This window comes from Pelodiscus sinensis, chromosome 11 (assembly GCF_049634645.1).
Source record: "Pelodiscus sinensis isolate JC-2024 chromosome 11, ASM4963464v1, whole genome shotgun sequence".
Taxonomy (NCBI): domain Eukaryota; kingdom Metazoa; phylum Chordata; order Testudines; family Trionychidae; genus Pelodiscus; species Pelodiscus sinensis.
In genome coordinates this window covers 30,875,027-30,894,337 of record NC_134721.1, presented here as the reverse complement: position 1 = coordinate 30,894,337, position 19,311 = coordinate 30,875,027, and the positions used below count along the sequence as shown (strand labels likewise).

The window sequence follows — 19,311 nt, the reverse complement described above, 5'->3', positions numbered from 1 at the left end:
GTTCTGTATGCCATGAGTTGTCAGTTAAGAAGAAAACAACAGAATGTCCTTATGTAATGGGGCTCTGGAGGTGGCATTATTTCAGCCTAACTCTGCAAAGATTCCTGAATCCAATCATGTCAGTGCCTGCAGTGTTAAAGGACAAGCAATATCAAATGCCATCAGTACAAGCCCACTACCAGTTACAAAAGAGGTTTCAAAAGAGTTGACAAGAAAGGAGAATAGCGTATTTTCGTAAGAGAAGCCCAAAAACCCGAGGAACTTTCAACACTACTAAAAAAAAAAGTACCAAACCCTGGGTGTTGTGCAAGTTCCATGAAAATAACATCTGAACCAGGGCAAAAGTGAACAAGGAGTCTTAGCCCACAATCAAGACACAGGAAAAAATCTCCCACTGACATCCATGTACTTACAAGCACTTGTACAAATGAGACTTCAATAGGCCTTTTCCCTCCATTAGATACGTAAGATAGTTATGTTTCCTATTGAAACTGGCTGAGTCAACAACTAATGGATACAGCAAAAAACCCTCAAATTCAACAATATTAATGGGCAATTGAATCAAAATCCAAGATAAAGATTCTAGTGCTGGTTCCACTTCCACTCTTATTTCAGGCTTTTACAATCCATCTTCAATATTATCTGTTATTTGCCTTGCACAAACAATGTTCAAGGTGCTTTACAGTAAGTATTAAAGCACAGTTCTACCCAATAATTACTATTTCAGTAAAAATCTGGTAAAAGCAGACATTTGAGATAAAGTGCAAATAAGAATAGAGAATGATTTGAGTTTTGATACACACTAAAAGCTGTGTTATCTGGCATCAAAGCCCTGGCTGGGGGCAATGCCAGTTAACAAAGTTTGAATTTAACAGAGTGCTGAATGGGCTGCTGGCTCCACTTCTGGGGAGAAGACTTCCTCCTTCCCCAAGCACACCCAGCAAGGCTGCTTTGTTATCCAGCACATTCAGTTAACCAGTAACTGCCATACCTCATAAGTGCTGGATAACTAATAATGGCGTTTTGTGAAAGCTCTGTCACATGTTCTAATCACTAACATTGTACATTTAAAAACAATTGTTAAGATGGCAGAGATATTTAGCACGGTCTCTACACACTGTAACTTCTGTTCATACACATTTATATCGTCCACTTGCTGGCTTCTATAGCACACTGTAATGGCTCAAACCATTATTATTTAATCAGGTGACTAGCTATTTTGCTGTTCTTTTATTATATATATTATTTACAAATCAGGTAGGATGGTGTAGCACTAGAATAGGCTGCCTAGGGAGGAGGTGGAATCTCCATCCTTAAAAACATCTAAAGCCAGCCTGGACAAAGCCCTGGCATGATGTAGTTGGTGTTGGTCCTGCTTTGAGCAGGGAGGTGGACTAGATGATCTCTTGAAAACTCCTCCAACTGTATATATTCTAGGATTCTAAAACTGACTTAGACATGTCATGTATTTTATTGGCTCAATTTTCAAAACCACGGAAGACCAGGACCATATTCTGTGCCTAATTTTCATCATTTCCACTACTGGCTAGTTCAGATTCTGAACTCAGTGCTAGATGTAAAAACTTTGAATGGGACACATCTAGCCCACTTAATTAGCCTCATTAACACAAGTCCTACAATTGACAAGTACTACTTTTGCTGTATATCTCTGGGTTTCTGTTATTTCCACTCCCACTCATCTGATGAATACTATATATTTTTATTGATCACTAAGATGCCACAGGACTACTAGTTTTTACAGATGGAAGCAGTCATCACTGAAGCCTCTAAAATTTCTGGTAAATAACTCCAAGTTGCACTTACCAATAGAAACACCACAGTGAGAGCCACAGAGATTGATGTTACTCTCAGAAATGGCAGCCATACGGATCTGATCAAAAGCCCTGGTGAAAAAGGTGGCAAAGGCACTCGCAAAAGCAACAGTCCTGTCACGAGTGGCACAGCCAACTGCAATGCTCACCTGGGAAAAGAGAAGGGAGATCACAATTAGCAGGGAAAGCACACAGAAGGGTACACAATGGTCTGTGGGAATTTTAACAGTGAAACCTCTTTATTCAAGCACCTCCAAAAATTACTACTTAAAATCTCTCTTTCACAAACTTCAAAACTTGTCCATATTCATCTAACTTCACTTAAGGAAAGCAAAGGGATTTTTTCCCACTCAATCATTCTGCTCTGGAAACCTGAGTAGCATCTATTCTATTTCTTAATTGACATTGTTTGTGTAGCATCAAAGTATTTTCTTTACTTTCAATCTGGTGATTTTACTACCTCCAACTTGTGGATAGTGATGATAACAGTTATGAATGGATTTGTTCAACTTTGCTTGTGATTGATGTCTACCACAAAGAAGCACATGAGAGTAGAACATAGCCCTGTGTCAGATTATCACTAAAATCCCTTGACACATTTACCCAGTACCTTTTATTTTATTACCACTGAGATAGTATTCTGATCTTGGGGCTGTTTTTCTCTCACTCATACTAATGTAAATCAGGACTAGCTTGATGGAAGTCACTAGAAGTATACTGACATGAAACATGAGAGAAGAGAACCCATGGTTGTTGAGCTACAAGTTAATGAAAACAATGGCCAAATTCTGCTCTTATTTACACCCAGGCAGTTTAATTTGATTCAAGGAAGTTGCACAGGTGTCAGAATTTGGCTGCAAGAATGTAGAATAATCCAAGAATATAACAGATTTTTTTAAACCTGCCATTATAAAAACCACGAGGACAATACAACCTAATTTTCTCCTTTTGTCCTCAAATGTTTACAGCTACTCTTATGTTGCAGATTATAACGGCACAGCAGGACACCTGCAGTCAGAAGAGAGAATTAAGTCTCTTTTAACTGACTTTCCACAAATTACGTTGCAGGATATGTTACATACAATCAGCAAATTTACAAGTTCTGCTAAGAAGCCAAAGTTGTGATATTTTAAAAGATGTTAAAGCAGCATTTCCATTGTGTTTATTCCTGCCATGCAGGTTTTTTTCTTAACAGAAGGCAAATCAAATTACAGTACCTGGATAAACACCTAAAATCAAGTGCTAAAACATTTATAATCAGGACAAAATTATCTACAGTCTCATCTTCTGCTGCAGGGCGCAGAGTATTTAATAGAGTAAAGGAAATAATTACCATGTTCTGTTCAGCAATATAGCATTCAATGTAGCGGTTGGGATGTTCTTTCTTAAACAGGTCAGCGAAAGTGGAATTCTTTGTGTCTCCATCCAAAGCAATTACTCGGTTATTGGCATGGCCCAATTTTGTAAGTGCAAGTCCATAAGCTTTGCGGGTAGCCATCTTTGAAGAGGAAAATAAAGCAGTGCTACTATTAGTTTCAGAATGGGTTTGTTTGTTTGTTTGCTTTAGATATGTTAAAATATTTTATTAAGCATAGACCCTATCACGATTTTAAAATGTAAACTATCTAAATACATACAAGAAATATAATTAACCCAAAACACAAATCAGAACACAATAGGAAAAATATAATGCAATACAGCCTAAGGTCTATTTAGTCTTAACAAAACATACATTATCCTCCAGCACCAGGCATATCACATGGCAGAGGTGTGGGAGCAGAGTTAAAAGAAGAAATGAATGGGGAACAGGTGAAAGACACCACACAAAAAAGCTTTTATTTGTACAGAATCTAGAGAGCAGCAATGGGCAACCTAGGCTAGTGAGTGGGCCACATGAGTGGCCCTCCATCTCAGTGGGCCGCAAGAATGCCATAACTAAGACAGTCTCCCAGGATAGGGCAATTTTCTTAACTGCATTTGCTTAGCTAGAATTTGAAGTGTGTGCCAGTTGAACCATAGCAGCGCTTTGATTGCATGTAGAGAAAGCGCATGGCTCTCACAATCAATGTTGTGTGCAATCAGCATGCACCTGATTTCATGTTTCCTTGCTCTTAGTGTATGTCACTTTAATAATACCAGCAGGAAAAAAAACTATGTAGATAGAAACCAGTGGAATCTGGCAACCTGAGTGTGGACAAAGGTCAACAAAATGTCTTGTCAGCCACACACAGAGCCCCAATGGACCAAAGGTTACCCTAGACCCGTGGTCACCAACCAGTAGATCGTGAGCTACCAGTAGATCTCAGGGGCTCTAACAGTAGCTCGAGCCCTCTCTCAACTGCGCACCTGCGCAGTACATTTACATTAGATTTCCTCATTTGAGGAGCAGCTACTCACTGAGCAACAACACAGGTGAGTAGCTGCAAGGAATGGTGGGAGCTGGGAGGTAGGGAGGGCTGAAACACCCCAGACAGCTGACTGGGGCTTTCACAGCTGGAGCTAGGCGCAGCCTCCCTGGGCTGAGCGCAGGGCAACCGGGCTGGAGGGAAGAGAAGAAGCTGCCTGGCCAGCTGGCCATGGCGCTCAGCCAGGGTGCACCACGCTCCACGTGGGCTGGCGCAGAGGAGAAGCTGCCTGGCCTGCTGGCTGAGGCGTTCAGCCCAGAGGAGGCTGAACCATGCTCCAGCTGACTGGGTGGCTTCCCCTCTGCGCCTGCCCATGTGGAGCTTGATGGCACCCTGGCTGAGCACCGTGGCCAGCTGGCCGGGCAGCTGCTTTTCTTCGCTCGAGCCCGGCTGCCCTGCGGTCAGTCCGGAGGGAGCGCGGGTCGGAGGCTTCCCTCCGTGGCTGGTGTAGGGAACTCCCCGCCCCCAACCTTGTTCCCTCTCCTCTGCCCCAAACTTGTCCCCTGCCCTCCTGGCCCCCTGTTCCCTCTCCCTTGCCCCCCTGACCCCGCTGCAGAAATCTGCCCCCCCCCCCCCCCCGCAGAAACTTGTCCCCTGGCACCCTGCAGAAACCAGTTCCTTCTGGCACCCTGTCTCCTACTACAGAAACCTGTCCCCCTGCTCCCCTCTGCAGAAACCTGTCCCTCCCCAGCACACTGTCCTCTGCTGCAGAAACCTGTCCTGGCACCCTGCCCCCTCCCCCGTCCCCACTGGCACCCTGTTCCCTGCTCCAGAACGCACTAGCACTCCTCCCCAGTACTGTGTCCCCTGCTCCCAAATGACTTTTCTATGGGTCAGTGACCCCTGACTCAAGGCAGGTTCCCTGCCATTCTCATAAAGACAATGCAGAAACTTTTTGTGTTTAACATAGTATTCTATTTAAATATGAAGCCTGGCCAACAAACCCCCAATTGGGGCCAAGCCCCCATCGGGCCACAACCACTCTGGCACTCCCTCTTCCCCAGACCCTAGATCTGAGCCTATCAAACACTGGAACCTCATGCCCTCAGCCCCTCACATATCCCAACTCAAATTCCTGCACCCTCACATCCGCAAGCCTGTGGCTTGCTTAGTATCCCAACACTGCCCAGCCTGGAGCCCCTTCCCCGAGCCAATGTCCCCTTCTCCACCTCCTCCTGCATCCAGATTTCCTCCCAGAGCTTGCACCTCTCACCCCTTCCCACACCCAAATCCCTCATTCCCACCCCAGAGCCCACACATCCTGTCTCAACACAGCAAGGGTCCAGCTAGACTGCAGGAGTTTTTCAGGATTCTGGAGATATCCCAGAAACGCTTCTGCATCCAGGGTTGCGTTTGTTCTTCCGCTTTTTTAGTGGAAGAGCAAACAGGCTCTTTTGGTCACCCCTATATTCCTCTTTCCACAAGGAATAAGGTGGCTTCCAAAAGAAGGGGTTTTTTTCTGACATTTGGTCCAGTGCAGACAGGCCAAATGTTGGAAAAACCTCTTCCTACAGAATAATAATAATAATAATAATAATAATAAAAAAAAGCAGCAGTATAAGGATTGGGGATAGCAAGTGATGGAGAGGAGGAGAATAGAGAGGGCGGGGCTTCAAGGAAGGGGCGGGGTGGTAGATCTTGGCTTGGTCTGTCATTTAAAAAGTGATCTTGGGTGTAAAAAGGTTGGAGATTACTGCCCTAGACCAATGGTGGGTAAGACACAGAATTCACTCTTATTCATTAGGTAAGTAATTCATACAACAGAATGGTAAAAGTACAAGGAAGCGCTTTCCTGGATAGCATTTTTCCCTCCCTCTTATCCCCAAAACAGGTAAATGTTAGTAGGCAGTGTGGTACCTTTTCTCCTAGCTTGTAATTTGGTGGAGAAGGCATCTTAATGTTTCTAATATTTACTTCTGGTGCATCCTCTTCTGGGAGGGTTGGGGAAAGCTTTTTCTTGGTCTGGATTTTTTCATCAATTTCCTGAATGATTTGGTCAGCCATGTTTTTTGGAAGGGGCTTACCGTGCCAGTTTTCCTTATCTTCAATACCTGCATTTAAAATACATTTGAATATATGATAAAAGGAATTAAAGCCCTTAGTTTCACAGTCCTTACCAAGGTGAAAGTGCATCAATGGGTGCTCTAAGTAAGGACTTCACTTGCCATTGTGGACTATCATCCATCTGTATTAAGCAAATTTTAAAAAATGTAAATGCATAAGAGGATAGAAATGATCATATCCTAGATATTCAACATCTATGGTTCTGGACCAGCAGCCATTCTATGCATGGAACACCCATTGGTACACAAGACTTTGCCCCATAACAACAACAGAACTGAATACTGAACACATATACAAAATTCACATGAAGTCTAGGTCTTCACTGCAATTAGAAGTGACTGCAGCTCAGGTTGGCATATTTAAATTAGCTGCAATCTAGCACGGCTAAAATAGCAATGAAAACAATGCACAGAATTGAGTGAAGGCTAGCAATGTAAATATACACCTGTGGTCCCCAGAAGCCTTCTACATCCCATGCTGCCACGTCTTCACTGATATTTTTAGTCATGCTAGCTAGATTGAAGCTAGTGCAGATATGCCTATCCATGCTGCAAATGTACCTCTGACTGCAATGTAGACATACCCACTCTGTCAGCAAATACCAGTTCTATATGTCAAACAGCAATCACTCCTCAAAAACTACACTAACATCCTACTGTTTAGGTACTAATTTAGTCTAAAGATGACCTAAACTTTTACAATATGAATTAAATAGAGTTTCATACAGTTTTAACCTTGTGTGCCTAACAGTACATGGAGGTGAGCATAAGCCTTGGCAAAACTTCACTATTCCTGCTTGCTTACGTAATGAAAAGATAAGCATTATGCATTCCAACTTCTACTGATCCCTTAGGTGATTAGAAAGAGGAATTCACATCCTCCCACTTAAAATCTGGGTTCAAATTCAACAATGGCAAAATCCTTAGTGCATGCCAGAGTATAGCTGGCACTTCTATAGGCATAGTGTCATGTAGCAGCATAAATTTCTTGCTATGCAAGAATCAGTATAAAGCTCTCTCAGGTATTACTGGCTGGCAGACAGTTTGAACAGGGGTGGTTTTTTTTTTTTTTTTTTTTTTGTAATTTACAAGTATTGAGCAGACATGAGAGGGAGGATTAATCTCCTCTACGCTGGCATGCATCAGATATGTTTGTAGTTTTCAGTATCTCAGTGGGAAAAATACTTTTCAAGACTACTGAAGTATTAAAATAGTCTTCAGTACCAAGATAAATTCCAAATGTATTCAATATAGACTCAAGTGGCTTCTATCCTAATACAGTAGCTTCCTAGTGTAATGTACCTTAGAGAAAATTGCAGATTATGTAAAATAACATATGGTATATAATCAAATGCTGGGGCAACTGCACATCTAAGATGGATTTAGTGTCATATTTGCCCATACACTATAGGGACTTATAGCCACTGGCTGGGACAGACTGTGCATATTATCCCCCATTCTGAAACACAGGAGATCAGCTGCCTCTGCAGCAATGCTACCCCCTTCCTCCACTAACATGGAGAAATCTCTGTGGATAAGTGTGAGGGCACGGTAGGCCAGAAAGAGAGGTAAATGACCTTAGGAAGATGTGTATTTTCCCCATGAAAATTTTAAAGACAGAGTAATGTTGCCTGAGGCTGATTTTCCATTGCCTTCTTCCACACAAGGGAAGAGAGGGTTACTCACCCTCTGCCGCAACTGAAATTCTTCAAGATAGGTGTCCCTGTGGATGTTCCACCTTAGGTGTTTGGGTGCTCCAGCGCGCCCGGCAGATTTCTATAGTAGTGCTTTAGGTAGGCAGTTCGCACATGTGCAGCAATCCCCTTGCACCAGGCAGCTAATGTGCATGCGCGAACCCTGATCCCCTCAGTTCCTTCTCTGTCCTGGTAGGCGAGTGAGAGGATGCCCCGAAACAGAGGGGAGGGAGGGAGGGTGGGTGGGTGGTGGAGCACCCCAAAGGGACACCCATCTAGAACTTCAGTTGCAGCAGAAGGCAAGTAACCCTCCCTTAAAGGCTGTCCCTGTGGGTGCTCCACCTTTGGTGACTATGAAGCAGTGTGTCCACTGGAGACGGGTGCTTTGGTCAGCATAGTGTCTCTATGGACAGCCGTCAGGGATGGAGTGGCTGAAAAGAGTTCCCCTAGAAGGGTATGTGTCGAGCGCATAGTGGATCGTAAAAGTATGGGTGGAGGACCAGGTAGCTGATTTGCATATATCTTAACAGGGGACACCTTGGATATCTGCAGTTGATGCAGCCGTGGCTCTGGAGGAGTGCGCATGGAATTGTGCAGGTGGATCTTTGCCAAAGGCTCAGTAAGCCAGTCTTATACATTCCACTATCCATTTGGAAAGTTTCTGAGAGGAGACAAGAAGTCCCAGAGATGGTTCTGTAGCTGAAATGAACAATCTGTTAAAACCACACGAATCCACAGAACTATTTATGTAGAACGCGATGGCCCTGCAGAGATCGAGGGTATGAAGCGTAGCATGCATCTCATTGTCGTGAGATTTGGCAAAGACGACGGGTAAGTTGATAGGCTCATTGCAGTGGAACGTGGAGGAGACCTTTGGCAAGGATTTTGGGTGAGTCCTGAGTACCACCTTGTCTTTATAGAAGACTGTAAAAGGCGGGTCTGTCATGAGGGCTGCAATTTCTCCCACCCGTCTGGCTGATGTTATGGCCACAAGAAAGGCCACCTTCATGGAGAGATGGAGTAGCGAGCATGTTGCCATTGGTTCGAAGGGCTTTCTTGTTAGGGCCCTAAGAATGAGATTGACGTCCCAGGCGGGGTGAGGTGGTTTGACGGGAGGGAAGGTGTTTCGCAGGCCTTTGAGAAATCTTTTAGTTATGGGGTGTGTGAACACCAATGTATTGTCTATTGTTTGGCGTAGAGCTGTGATTGCAACGAGATGGTCTTTAAGGGAGCTCAGGGAGAGGCCCAAGTTCTTAAGTTCCATGATACATTGCAGGGTCGCAGGTAGTGGTAGGCTGCATCGAGGTTGTTTCTTTGGGACCAAGCAGAGAAGCGTCGCCATTTCTAAAGGTAAGATTTTTGAGTAGCTGTTCTTGTCTGAACCTCTTTTGGAAAACCAGATATATGGAGCCAAGATACTCTCCTCATCACTACCGCGGCTGCCAGGGAACGAGCGGCGGTGTCCGCAGAGTCGAAAGAGGCCAGTATGGCTGTCCTGGCTATTAGGGAACCCTCATTTGTATTGGCTTTAAGCTGCTCCTTTTTGTGTTCTGGCACGTACTTAATAAAGGTGGATATCTGTTCAAAAATGTGATGTGTGTATTTTGCCAGCATAGCTGTATAATTTGAGATGCATAGCTGGAGGGAGGCAGACGAATAGGCTTTTCTCCCCATGAGGTCAAGCCTTCTCCACTCCTTATTGGGGAAGTGGATTTAGGTAAAGTATGTTTGACCCTCTGGTTGGCAGCATCAACTACAAGAGAGTTGGCAGGAGAATGTGAGAAGAGAAACTCTGCACCCTCAGAGGAGACATATTTTCTGTCTGCCTTTTTGCCCACTGGCGATATGGTGGCTGGTGTTTGCCACAGGTGTTTAGGGGGATCAATGAGGACAGGGGCCATGGGCAGCACTAATTCTCCTGATGGGGAAGCCTGCAGGATGGTGTTAAGTTTATGTTGGGTGTCTGGCTGTCTCGTTAATGAAATATCTAACACACCAGCCACCCTTCTAAAAAGGTCCTGAAAAGCCCTAGGAACATCGCCTACCGAGGGAGGTGGTGACATGAGGGCATCTTCCAAAGGAGAGGAGGAGAACTGGGTTGGCTGGTGTGAGGAATCATTTGAGTCATCATCACTAAAGGGATGATCGGAGACATTTTGGTCCCCAGACACATCTAGGAAGGTCACCAAAGTGTCTCTTGGGTGGGTCTGACCAGCATGCTGTTATTGTTGCTGCTGCTGATGCATTCAAAGAGGCGGCCAGGGGTCCCAGTAGGGGCAAGCAGGAGGCATGGTCATGAGAGATGGTGGCCACTGTCCAGGGTGCCACTGAGGCATCATTGGTTGTGGCCGAGATGTCCTCCTACTAGGGGAGGAGTGCTTGGGTGAGACAGGATTTGAAAGACACAGCTTCCTCCTCGCTATATGAAGGAGGTGCAGGATCTGTCACATTTGCTGGAGAGAACCTGGCAAGTGTGGGAGAGGCGTCAGTACCGAAAAGCGGAGTAGTGGGTGCTGACGTAATCTTTAGCTGGTCCACGGATGTAGAAAAATAGGTTTGAGGCGTAGGCATCAGAGGGTACTGGGGCTGTGAGCCTTTTGCCTTGTCAGGCTGCAGGGCAGGCTTACATGTTGACGGAGCCGAGTGTGGGGCTTTAGTTAACCCACTATTTTTATCAGTAGTAACACCCGAGGTCTGCGTAGGCAGTGCCATGGCTGTCTTTGAGTTATTGTGCCGCAAGGGGCTTAGGCTTGCTAGCCTGTTTCGGCACTGAAGCCAAGTCCTGAGGTGGAGAACCCATAGGGACAGCCTCAAAGAAGAAACCCTTTAAGGAGCATCTTACGGGCAGTTATTAGTGGGCAAAGTTTTGATGTGGGTGCTTTAAGCACCCGGACTTACCACAGAGGCATGAAGTTTCTGCAGATGACCTGGTGTCACTTACAGACTTCAACTAACTACTGGGTAAGTAGCCTAGATTCTCTCCTTCCTCTGTAGAGTGAAAAATACTTCCAAAGGGAAGAATGCAAGAGGAATTCAACAGCAGAAAAATATCATGGATTCTCCTGCCTCCTTCCCCAAATTTCATCATTTATAAGCCTGATCAAACACACAGTCCATATCAAATTCCCCTTTAGCCCAACAAGAAAAGTCTTCATTGGCCAAGGACATCATCCTCTGTTTTAACTTAAATAAATATCTAAGGTTTAGCTAATAATGGTTTTGTAAACTTATGTTTTACTCAGAAATTTAAAAACCACTTCAGATTAAAAAAAACCCCACAACAGTTTGTACATTTTATGAAACTGTTACCTAAGTACTGGATTTCATATACAGATGTAAAATTTTGATTGTTTGGCTAATCGAATAGTCGATGCAAATTGCATCGACTATTCAATTGGTCAATAAGGACACTTCTGCTACATTTCAAAGGCTGTTGCTACACTTCAAAGGCAAAAGCGCTGCAGGAAGCACTGGGCCAGCGGGGGACTCAAGCAGTCACCTGCTGGCCCCGTGCTCCCGCAGCATTTTAAAGTAGCAGCACTGCATGGAGCCTGAGGTCGATCCCCCGTTGATCCCAGGCTCCATGTGGCGCTGCTGCTTTGAAATGCCCCGTCCTCTTCCCCACCTCTTGCTGTCTCTGATAGAGGCAGCAAAGGGGGGGGGGGAGGGCAGGAAAGCGATTAGTCATTCACATCCCTAGTTTCATATAATAATTGTAGCAAAAGAGTAAAGAGAGGTTTCATATCTAGATCGGTCTTAGACCAGGATTCAGTGCAAGACCAAATTATGTCTAAGGTGCACATTAAATAGCACTGAAATCTCATCAGCTGTTCTCATGAAATGTTCCATCCCGAGTGATAAAAACACTAAAGAGAACTGGGCAGATTTCAGCCATCAAGTAATTCAGATCTTATGCAACACAGAATTGAGAAAAAAAATAATCTATTTTGATTCCAATGAAGAGCCAAAAAATTTGAGAGATGGTTTCAGATTCAAGAAATTGTCTGCAAGACAAAAGGTTACAAATTTGAGGGCCTGATTTTGGCCTATTTCTAACCAATCTAATGTTAACTTTTCTTACATTGTATGCTCTAAAATGATCGTATCGTTAAGAATGGGGTTTGAAATATTTCTCATATGTAAATCATGCAGATGTGAAACATTAAATTGCCACTTATTACCTGATATTCCTTTGCCTTTAAAAGTCTTTGCGATAATAGCAGTTGGTTGATTTTTGGTCTGGCCAAAGGCTTTGCAAAGCTCCTCTACACTGTGCCCATCCACTATGACAGCATGCCAGCTAGGAATGAAAACAAACAAATTGTTTCTAAATGGTTTATACAAATGAATCTCTGCAAGAGTTAGTAATAATAATTAATAATACTTCATTATGATATAAGAGTCTCTCCGAACATTTAAAAAAACATTAACACTCATAGAATCAACAAAATATCACAATTTTTTCACATGAATAAAATAAAGGGTGTGTGTGTGTGATACTTGCCCATGTTCACTCAGCACAACAGCAACAGAGTAGGGAATAGGGATTTTAACTAACATGCATTCATGTAAACATATAACTGCTGGATTTTTAAAAAGCAGTTACATGTTTATACACAGGGAGAACATGGGGGGGAGGGAGGAAGAGGCGGGAGCCAGTGATCCCACTTTCCCCCACCACCCACTGCCTCTGAAAGAGGCAGCAGGGAGGGGGGCAGGTGGCTCCAGCATGAGCGGGAAGGCAGCAAGGAGAGTGGATGCATGTAGTCGTTAGGATTAACTGCTAAACCCAGACTTATCGGTTAATAGTGTAAACAACTACACAATAACACCCCTAATAGGGAATAAAACCTAAAACTTTCATCTCTTAGTCCCCTATTCTAATCCACTGTGCATGCTTTTTCCCCATATACAGCTGTCTTTCATTACAAGAGCAAGTGATCCAAATTTTATAAAAAAAATTAAAACTCACATTGAAAACAGATAAAATTGCAGAATAGCGTAATACCTCTAATTTGCCCGTGTAGCTTCTATTAGGGTTTGAAACACTTGTGTGCACAAATGTTAAATGTATTATAAATGTTTAAACTAGCTGATGATCTTCCAGGAAGCAGTAAAATATTAACATATTTGTTTTAAAAATGTTTCATACGCATAAGAGGAAAAGGACATTTTATCCCTTCTTCCTTCCCCCATATACCTGACATGCCCAATATTCTTCAGGAGATTGAGCTCTCATAGCCAGATACATTATTTTTGCATATGTTCTTAAAACAATGTAACGTCCTTTAAGTAGTTGATATGCTCTTTAATAAATCTATATGAATAAAGAGTTTCATTAAAAAAAAACAAAAAGTTGCAGCTGTATATTGTTTTTGCAATACAGAAACACAAAACTAATCATAACTAGTGGTAAGATTATCCTGCATGGTGCTGTGAGCTACTATCTCAGTTAAATACACTATAAATATGCCTATTTATACCTGAAAAACAGACACAACACATGGTTTTGAGAAGACAGGAAATTGAACTTCTTCCAATCACATACCCAAAGGCTTCACAGCGTTTTTGGTAGATCTCAACACGATGCTGCAGAGGTGTAGGGTCACTTTGTCCAAGACGGTTAACATCAAGTATTGCAACCAGATTGTCTAGCTTGTAGAATCCAGCAAAGGACATAGCTTCCCAAACAGAGCCTTCAGATAGCTCCCCATCCCCAAGCAGACAGTAGACTCGAAAGCTAGAAGAGATTGTTTTTTATAAAAAATAGTCAATAAATAAAGTTACATTAAAAGAAGACACAATATTAAATTAAGATTATACGAAGCTTGTGTGACTCTCAAAGAGAATTGACTAAAACGATTATAGGCTTTCTCTGTATAAGTGTATTATCTTATTCCCTGGTTAATAAAATTTGTGTCTCATTTAAGTTTCCCAATCGGTAAAACGTTGTACACTTGCAAAAACGATTGACGCACTTATCAGTATGTATGAAGGGGGAGGAGAGTGGGTTGGTTGGCTGGTACCCAGCTGAGGTGACCTAATTAAGTCAAAATTTGGTTTTACGAAAAAAAATGACAAAACCAAGACCAGACACATTTACAAAAATGGCCAATGGCCAATTATTAAGCTAAGTGTGGCATTCTGTTCATGTGTGAGAATCTCAAAGTGAGTGAAAATCAAAATGTAACATGCAATACAATCAGTGAAAGAGTTTCATTTATAATGTTCTTTCTGCTTTAATAATCTAAAGTGATTTAAACTTAAAATATGTACAGGCAGTCCCCGAGTTACGCGGATCCGACTTACGTCGGATCCGCAGTTACGAACGGGGCCGTTCCTCTCCCTGGTCTCCAGCAGACCAGGGAGAGGAAGCAAAGCGGCGGAACACGTGGGCAGCGGACAGGGCTGTCCGCTGCCCACGCGCTCCGCGGCTTGGCTCTGCTTTGCCCCCCCGTCCCCCTGGTCTGCAGACCAGGGGGAGGGGGGGGCAAAGCAGAGCAAAGCAGAGCCAAGCCGCGGAGCGCGCGATCAGCTGACAGCCCAGATGCGTCTGGGCTGTCAGCTGGCCGGGCGCTCCGCGGCTTGGCTCTGCTTTGCCACTCCCCCCTCCCCCTGGTCTGCAGACCAGGGAGACCGGGGGGGGGGGGGGGGGGGGGAAGCAGAGCAAAGCCGTGAAGCACGCGGTCAGCTGACAGCCCAGACGCGTCTGGGCTGTCCCGCTGCCCCCGTGCTCCGTGGCTTTGCTCTGGACACCTGTGGTACAGCAGCTGGGGCGATGCCAGTTGGTCCCGTAGCGCAGCTCTGGGCGCTACTGGACCAACGGGGCAGCACCCCAGCTGTTCTGCCCCAGGCGTCCTGATTCAGCCACTGCTGGTCAGATTCAGCAGTGGCTGAATCAGGACGCCTGGGGCAGAGCAGCTGGGGTGCTGCTGGGTTGGTCCAGTAGCGCCGAGGAGCGGCGGCGCTACTGGACCAACCCAGCAGCACCTCAGCTGCTCTGCCCCAGGCGTCCCCAAGTCAGCCGCTGCTGAAACTGACCAGTGGCTGACTACAGGAAGCCCCTGCCCCGGGCTTCCTGGAATCAGCCGCTGATCAGTTTCAGCAGCAGCTGACTTGGGGATGCCTGGGGTTCTTAAGTTGAATCTGTATGTAAGTCAGAACTGGCGTCCAGATTCAGCCGCTGTTGAAACTGATCAGTTTCAGCAGCGGCTGAATCTGGACGCCAGTTCCGACTTACATACAGATTCAACTTAAGAACAAACCTACAGTCCCTATCTTGTACGTAACCCGGGGACTGCCTGTACAACAATTTTAAATTTAATAGCATAACTTTAAAACATGGAAACCAAGACAAATCTAGAAAGCAGATCTTTCTCTTTTTCTTGTGCAGAGAGGAATGAGAGAACTACAGGATAATGAACTGACTAGAACATTTATTTTTTGAAATTACTGATCCTTGTTGAATCAAATAATGTTAGTTACTCTGCAATGAATTTCTAAAATTGCAACCAAGAAGACAGGTAACTACTCTATTTTTGTATTTTATTATGTAAAATAGGTAAAAAATTGTGATAGGGAACAAATCATAGTAAAATAATATTTAAATATATTTAAAGACAGGTTTCTCATATGTGGAGAAAACTATTTGTAATAAATCTAATTTTTTCCCAGAAAATAAATTTATGATATTTCAACATCTTGATTCTTTGAATTTGTTGGTTTACATTAAATAAGTTTATTTTTAGCATAGAGCTTTGCTCAGTTTTATATAGTTTTTCCATTGATTTCAATGGGAGCAAGACTATGCCCAAATAGTATCCAGTTATTTAAAATAAAATTCAAAACCTCTTTAACAGTTCAGGTGATCTGCCACTATTTTAATCCAAATGCCACTCCGGTTCTAAATGTGCAATTATCTCAGGTAAAAATACTTGGTAATGTGTGTTCTGGTGTAAAAATGCTGTGAGTATGAATAAAAAAAATGTTGTGAGTGCTAAATAGGATGTAATATACGCTGTATTCTCTTTACACCCATTGTCTTCTCAATCAAACCTATTGTGTGATAGATCTCCATTAATGGCAATTATAATAGCGATACAAGTTGAACCTCCCTGGTCCAGCACCCTCAGGAACCAAGTGGTCCCAAACAAAGGAATATGCCGGACCAGAGAAAGTCAGGCATCTGGGATCTCCTGGAGCTCCTCTCCTAGCTGCTGCCCCAGGAGAACCCAGAAGCCTAACCTTTTCCAACTCACCTGCCTGGCTCTGCTGCCCCCTGGGGCTCTGCTCTCTGCCCCCACATCCCAATAGCAGCTGCTCCCAGCATTCCCTGACCCCATAACCTATGGGGCAGCAACTGCTCCCAGGGCTATCTACTCCCAGATTATGGGGCCCTGAAGATCAGACCGGCTCTGCTCCCAGTCACTCTCAACCACTGGGGCCGGGGCAATCTGGTCTAGCAACATCTGTGGTCCTGCCACACCTCAGATGTTGCCAGACCAGAGAGTCACAAACAAGAGAGGTTCACCTATAGAATGTAGCTACAAACTAAAATATAGGTAGTCTTGGGAAAGGAGTTGTAACAATGAGTCTTCTTACAATTAAAGCTGTAATGAACATGCCTGTTAAATGCTGTCACTGTGACTCAGCCAGATTATTGACAATGCCGTAAACTATTTAAGGATTGCTTTTTACTTCCTCATTTAAGCAGTTTCATTTAGTATACTCATTGTAAAGGACACCTACATTTTCATTTAAGAGAAACCATAAATCAAGACTGGGCTATATAGTAAAAATAAGCATGATCATGCATAAGAAATATAAAATCATTATATAGTTTTGCAGACTATTTCCAAAATATTGAACCCTTTCTCAGGCTTCAGAGGGCTACCCATGTTAGTCTATAACTGAAAAAAATTAAACAACTAATGGTCCTGCAGCACCTTAGAGTCTTAAAAAAAAAAAGTAGATGGTATCATGAGCTTTCATGGGCACAACCCATTTTTTCAAATGAAAGAAATTTTTGCCTTTTCTTAGGCAAAGCTCACAGTGACAACAGTAATACCTGAGCACGGACTGCTAGACTCAGCCCTTAGGTTTATCTTTTGTCACAATTTTTTGGATTGCCATGTAGATCTCCATGTAAAATGAATATTGCCTGTTGACTATCTGTAGCCAGACACAAAACCCCATCTTGTTTCCCCCCCCCCCCCCAGAGAGCAAGAGAAAGGCAGTCTTTGATGCCCTGGGAACACAGGTTTGCTGCCTGTCCCTGACTCTACCATAAACAGAAACCAGACAGTAAATGGGCTAGCTGACGACCCGGGGCCTCCCGTCGCCCTGATGGCTAGTACCAGTAATTGACACGCCTGCACTGTCCCAGGAGAGGAATCTTCGCCCATCACATACCAGAGGTGCCCATTGTCTGCATTTTCCCAGGTGTAAATTATGCTTTGCACCCTTCGTGGGAAACTTGGCATTCAAAGCCATTTTTCCTAATTGGCCACTTGAGCCCAGGAAGAAGCCTACATGACCCAAGGGGTATAAAAGAGGTTCAGCAGCCCGCCCAATTTGAGCTCCAATCATCTATACCTGCTGGCAGGTATTGATTGTCTCCCGAGGTCTGTGGGACGCCCAACCTCGCCCTACTTCTTCCCGAGGGATTGAGAGAAAGACGCTGGCCACGCCAAGTCTGGAACGCAGGGGTGAGAATATATACCTGCTATGTGTCTATTTTGCATGCATTTAATAAGAGCTCAGAGAACCAAAAGGGTTTCATGGTACCTGTAAGTGACTTATTAGTGTAATTTCTGTCCTGTCCTTTGTAGTGTCTGTGTTATCTGTAACACAGCAGTAGCATTTAACAACTAAGTTTACCCTGTAACAATAAAATAGTAACTGTTTAAGCTTTAACCTGACTCCTTCAGTTGCTGTAACAGAACCAAGCACAATTTAAAAGAACTTCAGCCGGTCATAAAGGACTCACTGCCCTGACCGTCGGCTGACACTATCACAATAGCAATGTATTTGTTTTAAAACAAAACTGAGCAGAAGCCTTATAAGATTAAATATTATAAGAGCTACTGAACTATAGTATCCCATATTACCACAGTCACCTACGAATGCACACATCACAAGATTCTTGTCTGCACTTGATAATTCACTCGGGCGAATTACAATTCCACACATACTGGCTGCTTTCCAATGCTACATTCAGTACCACTATTTGTGCCAGTAATCACCGTGTAAATTATTCCTACAACTACCACCTGTTCAACTGTATTAAAATCAGCAAATCGTCTTTCATAGAAATGATTTCAAGCTAATGAAGCGTAGGATTTAATAATATATTAACTAAGCAAGCTGTATTTGAATGTGCTAAAAATGTCAAATAATACACATCAACCTTATTAGATCGCTTTCTTTCTCATACAGATATGTCTCTACTTTCCTTGTCCGCCAGCCTGAGAAACAGCAGAAAAGTCATTCCTGCTCTGGAGTTGTATGGATTCCAGTTAACATTCTGGACTGCTATTTATGGCCCAGCAGTGCTCCCATTAATTTTAATGGGAGCACAACCAGGTCCTTCTTCATATTTTCTTTATTACCTGTCTTTACTCTGTAACAACAGCGGCAGCTATATTCAGCTCGATTCTTCTCTGAGTAAGAGGGCATAACAGCTTTGAATGAACAGTGTTTTTCCATATGCTGAAGGCTAGTGGCTGCTCCATACAACATGCCACCTTCCCTGTGCAGAAATAGTAACATCACCCTGGCACCACTGTCAGGTTACGCAGGAACAGTGTGCATCCATTTTTGTTAATCCTTGGAGCTGCATTATTTTGTTAACAGGGCTTCTCAGGTACCACTTTAATTTCCAAACTGAATTTGGAGTTGGGTAAGGAGTAGAAAATAATGGAGTAAATAATTTTTGAACAGGATAAGAATGCAATCTGTTTGCTCAGCAATTTTTTCTCCCCTACACAGCAAAAAATACTAAACATGAAAAAAAATTACCTGGCTTTATCAAAGTATTTGCCAGTATAGGCCATACCACAGGCAGCACCAAGTCCCTGACCAAGGGATCCAGTAGCTACATCAGTGAATGGTTGTTTCTGAAAATAAAAAGGCAACAATTACTTTGCAATTAAGAATTTCAAACACTAAATTCACAGGATGAGAAAGTTAATTCCCACTTCAATGGATTCTCACAACAGCAGGACAGAATTCCAACCTCGTACTAAGGCCACGTCTATACTTAGCATGCCAAAGATCGATCTTCTGGAGTTTGATTTAGTGGGTCTAGTTAAGACCC

At 43.6% G+C, this 19,311-nt stretch overlaps 1 protein-coding gene across 1 annotated transcript in view; it reads right to left on the bottom strand.

The window, feature by feature from the left end:
• TKT (transketolase) overlaps positions 1–19,311 on the bottom strand; it is a 39,958-nt gene that overhangs the window by 6,468 nt on the left and 14,179 nt on the right. The window contains exons 4-9 of the mRNA XM_075938916.1: positions 19,014–19,111; positions 13,543–13,734; positions 12,176–12,294; positions 6,095–6,288; positions 3,166–3,330; positions 1,825–1,981 (exon numbers count right to left, since the gene is read on the bottom strand). Coding sequence (XP_075795031.1) covers positions 1,825–1,981; positions 3,166–3,330; positions 6,095–6,288; positions 12,176–12,294; positions 13,543–13,734; positions 19,014–19,111 — 925 coding nt within the window. The remainder of the gene's footprint in view (positions 1–1,824; positions 1,982–3,165; positions 3,331–6,094; positions 6,289–12,175; positions 12,295–13,542; positions 13,735–19,013; positions 19,112–19,311) is intronic.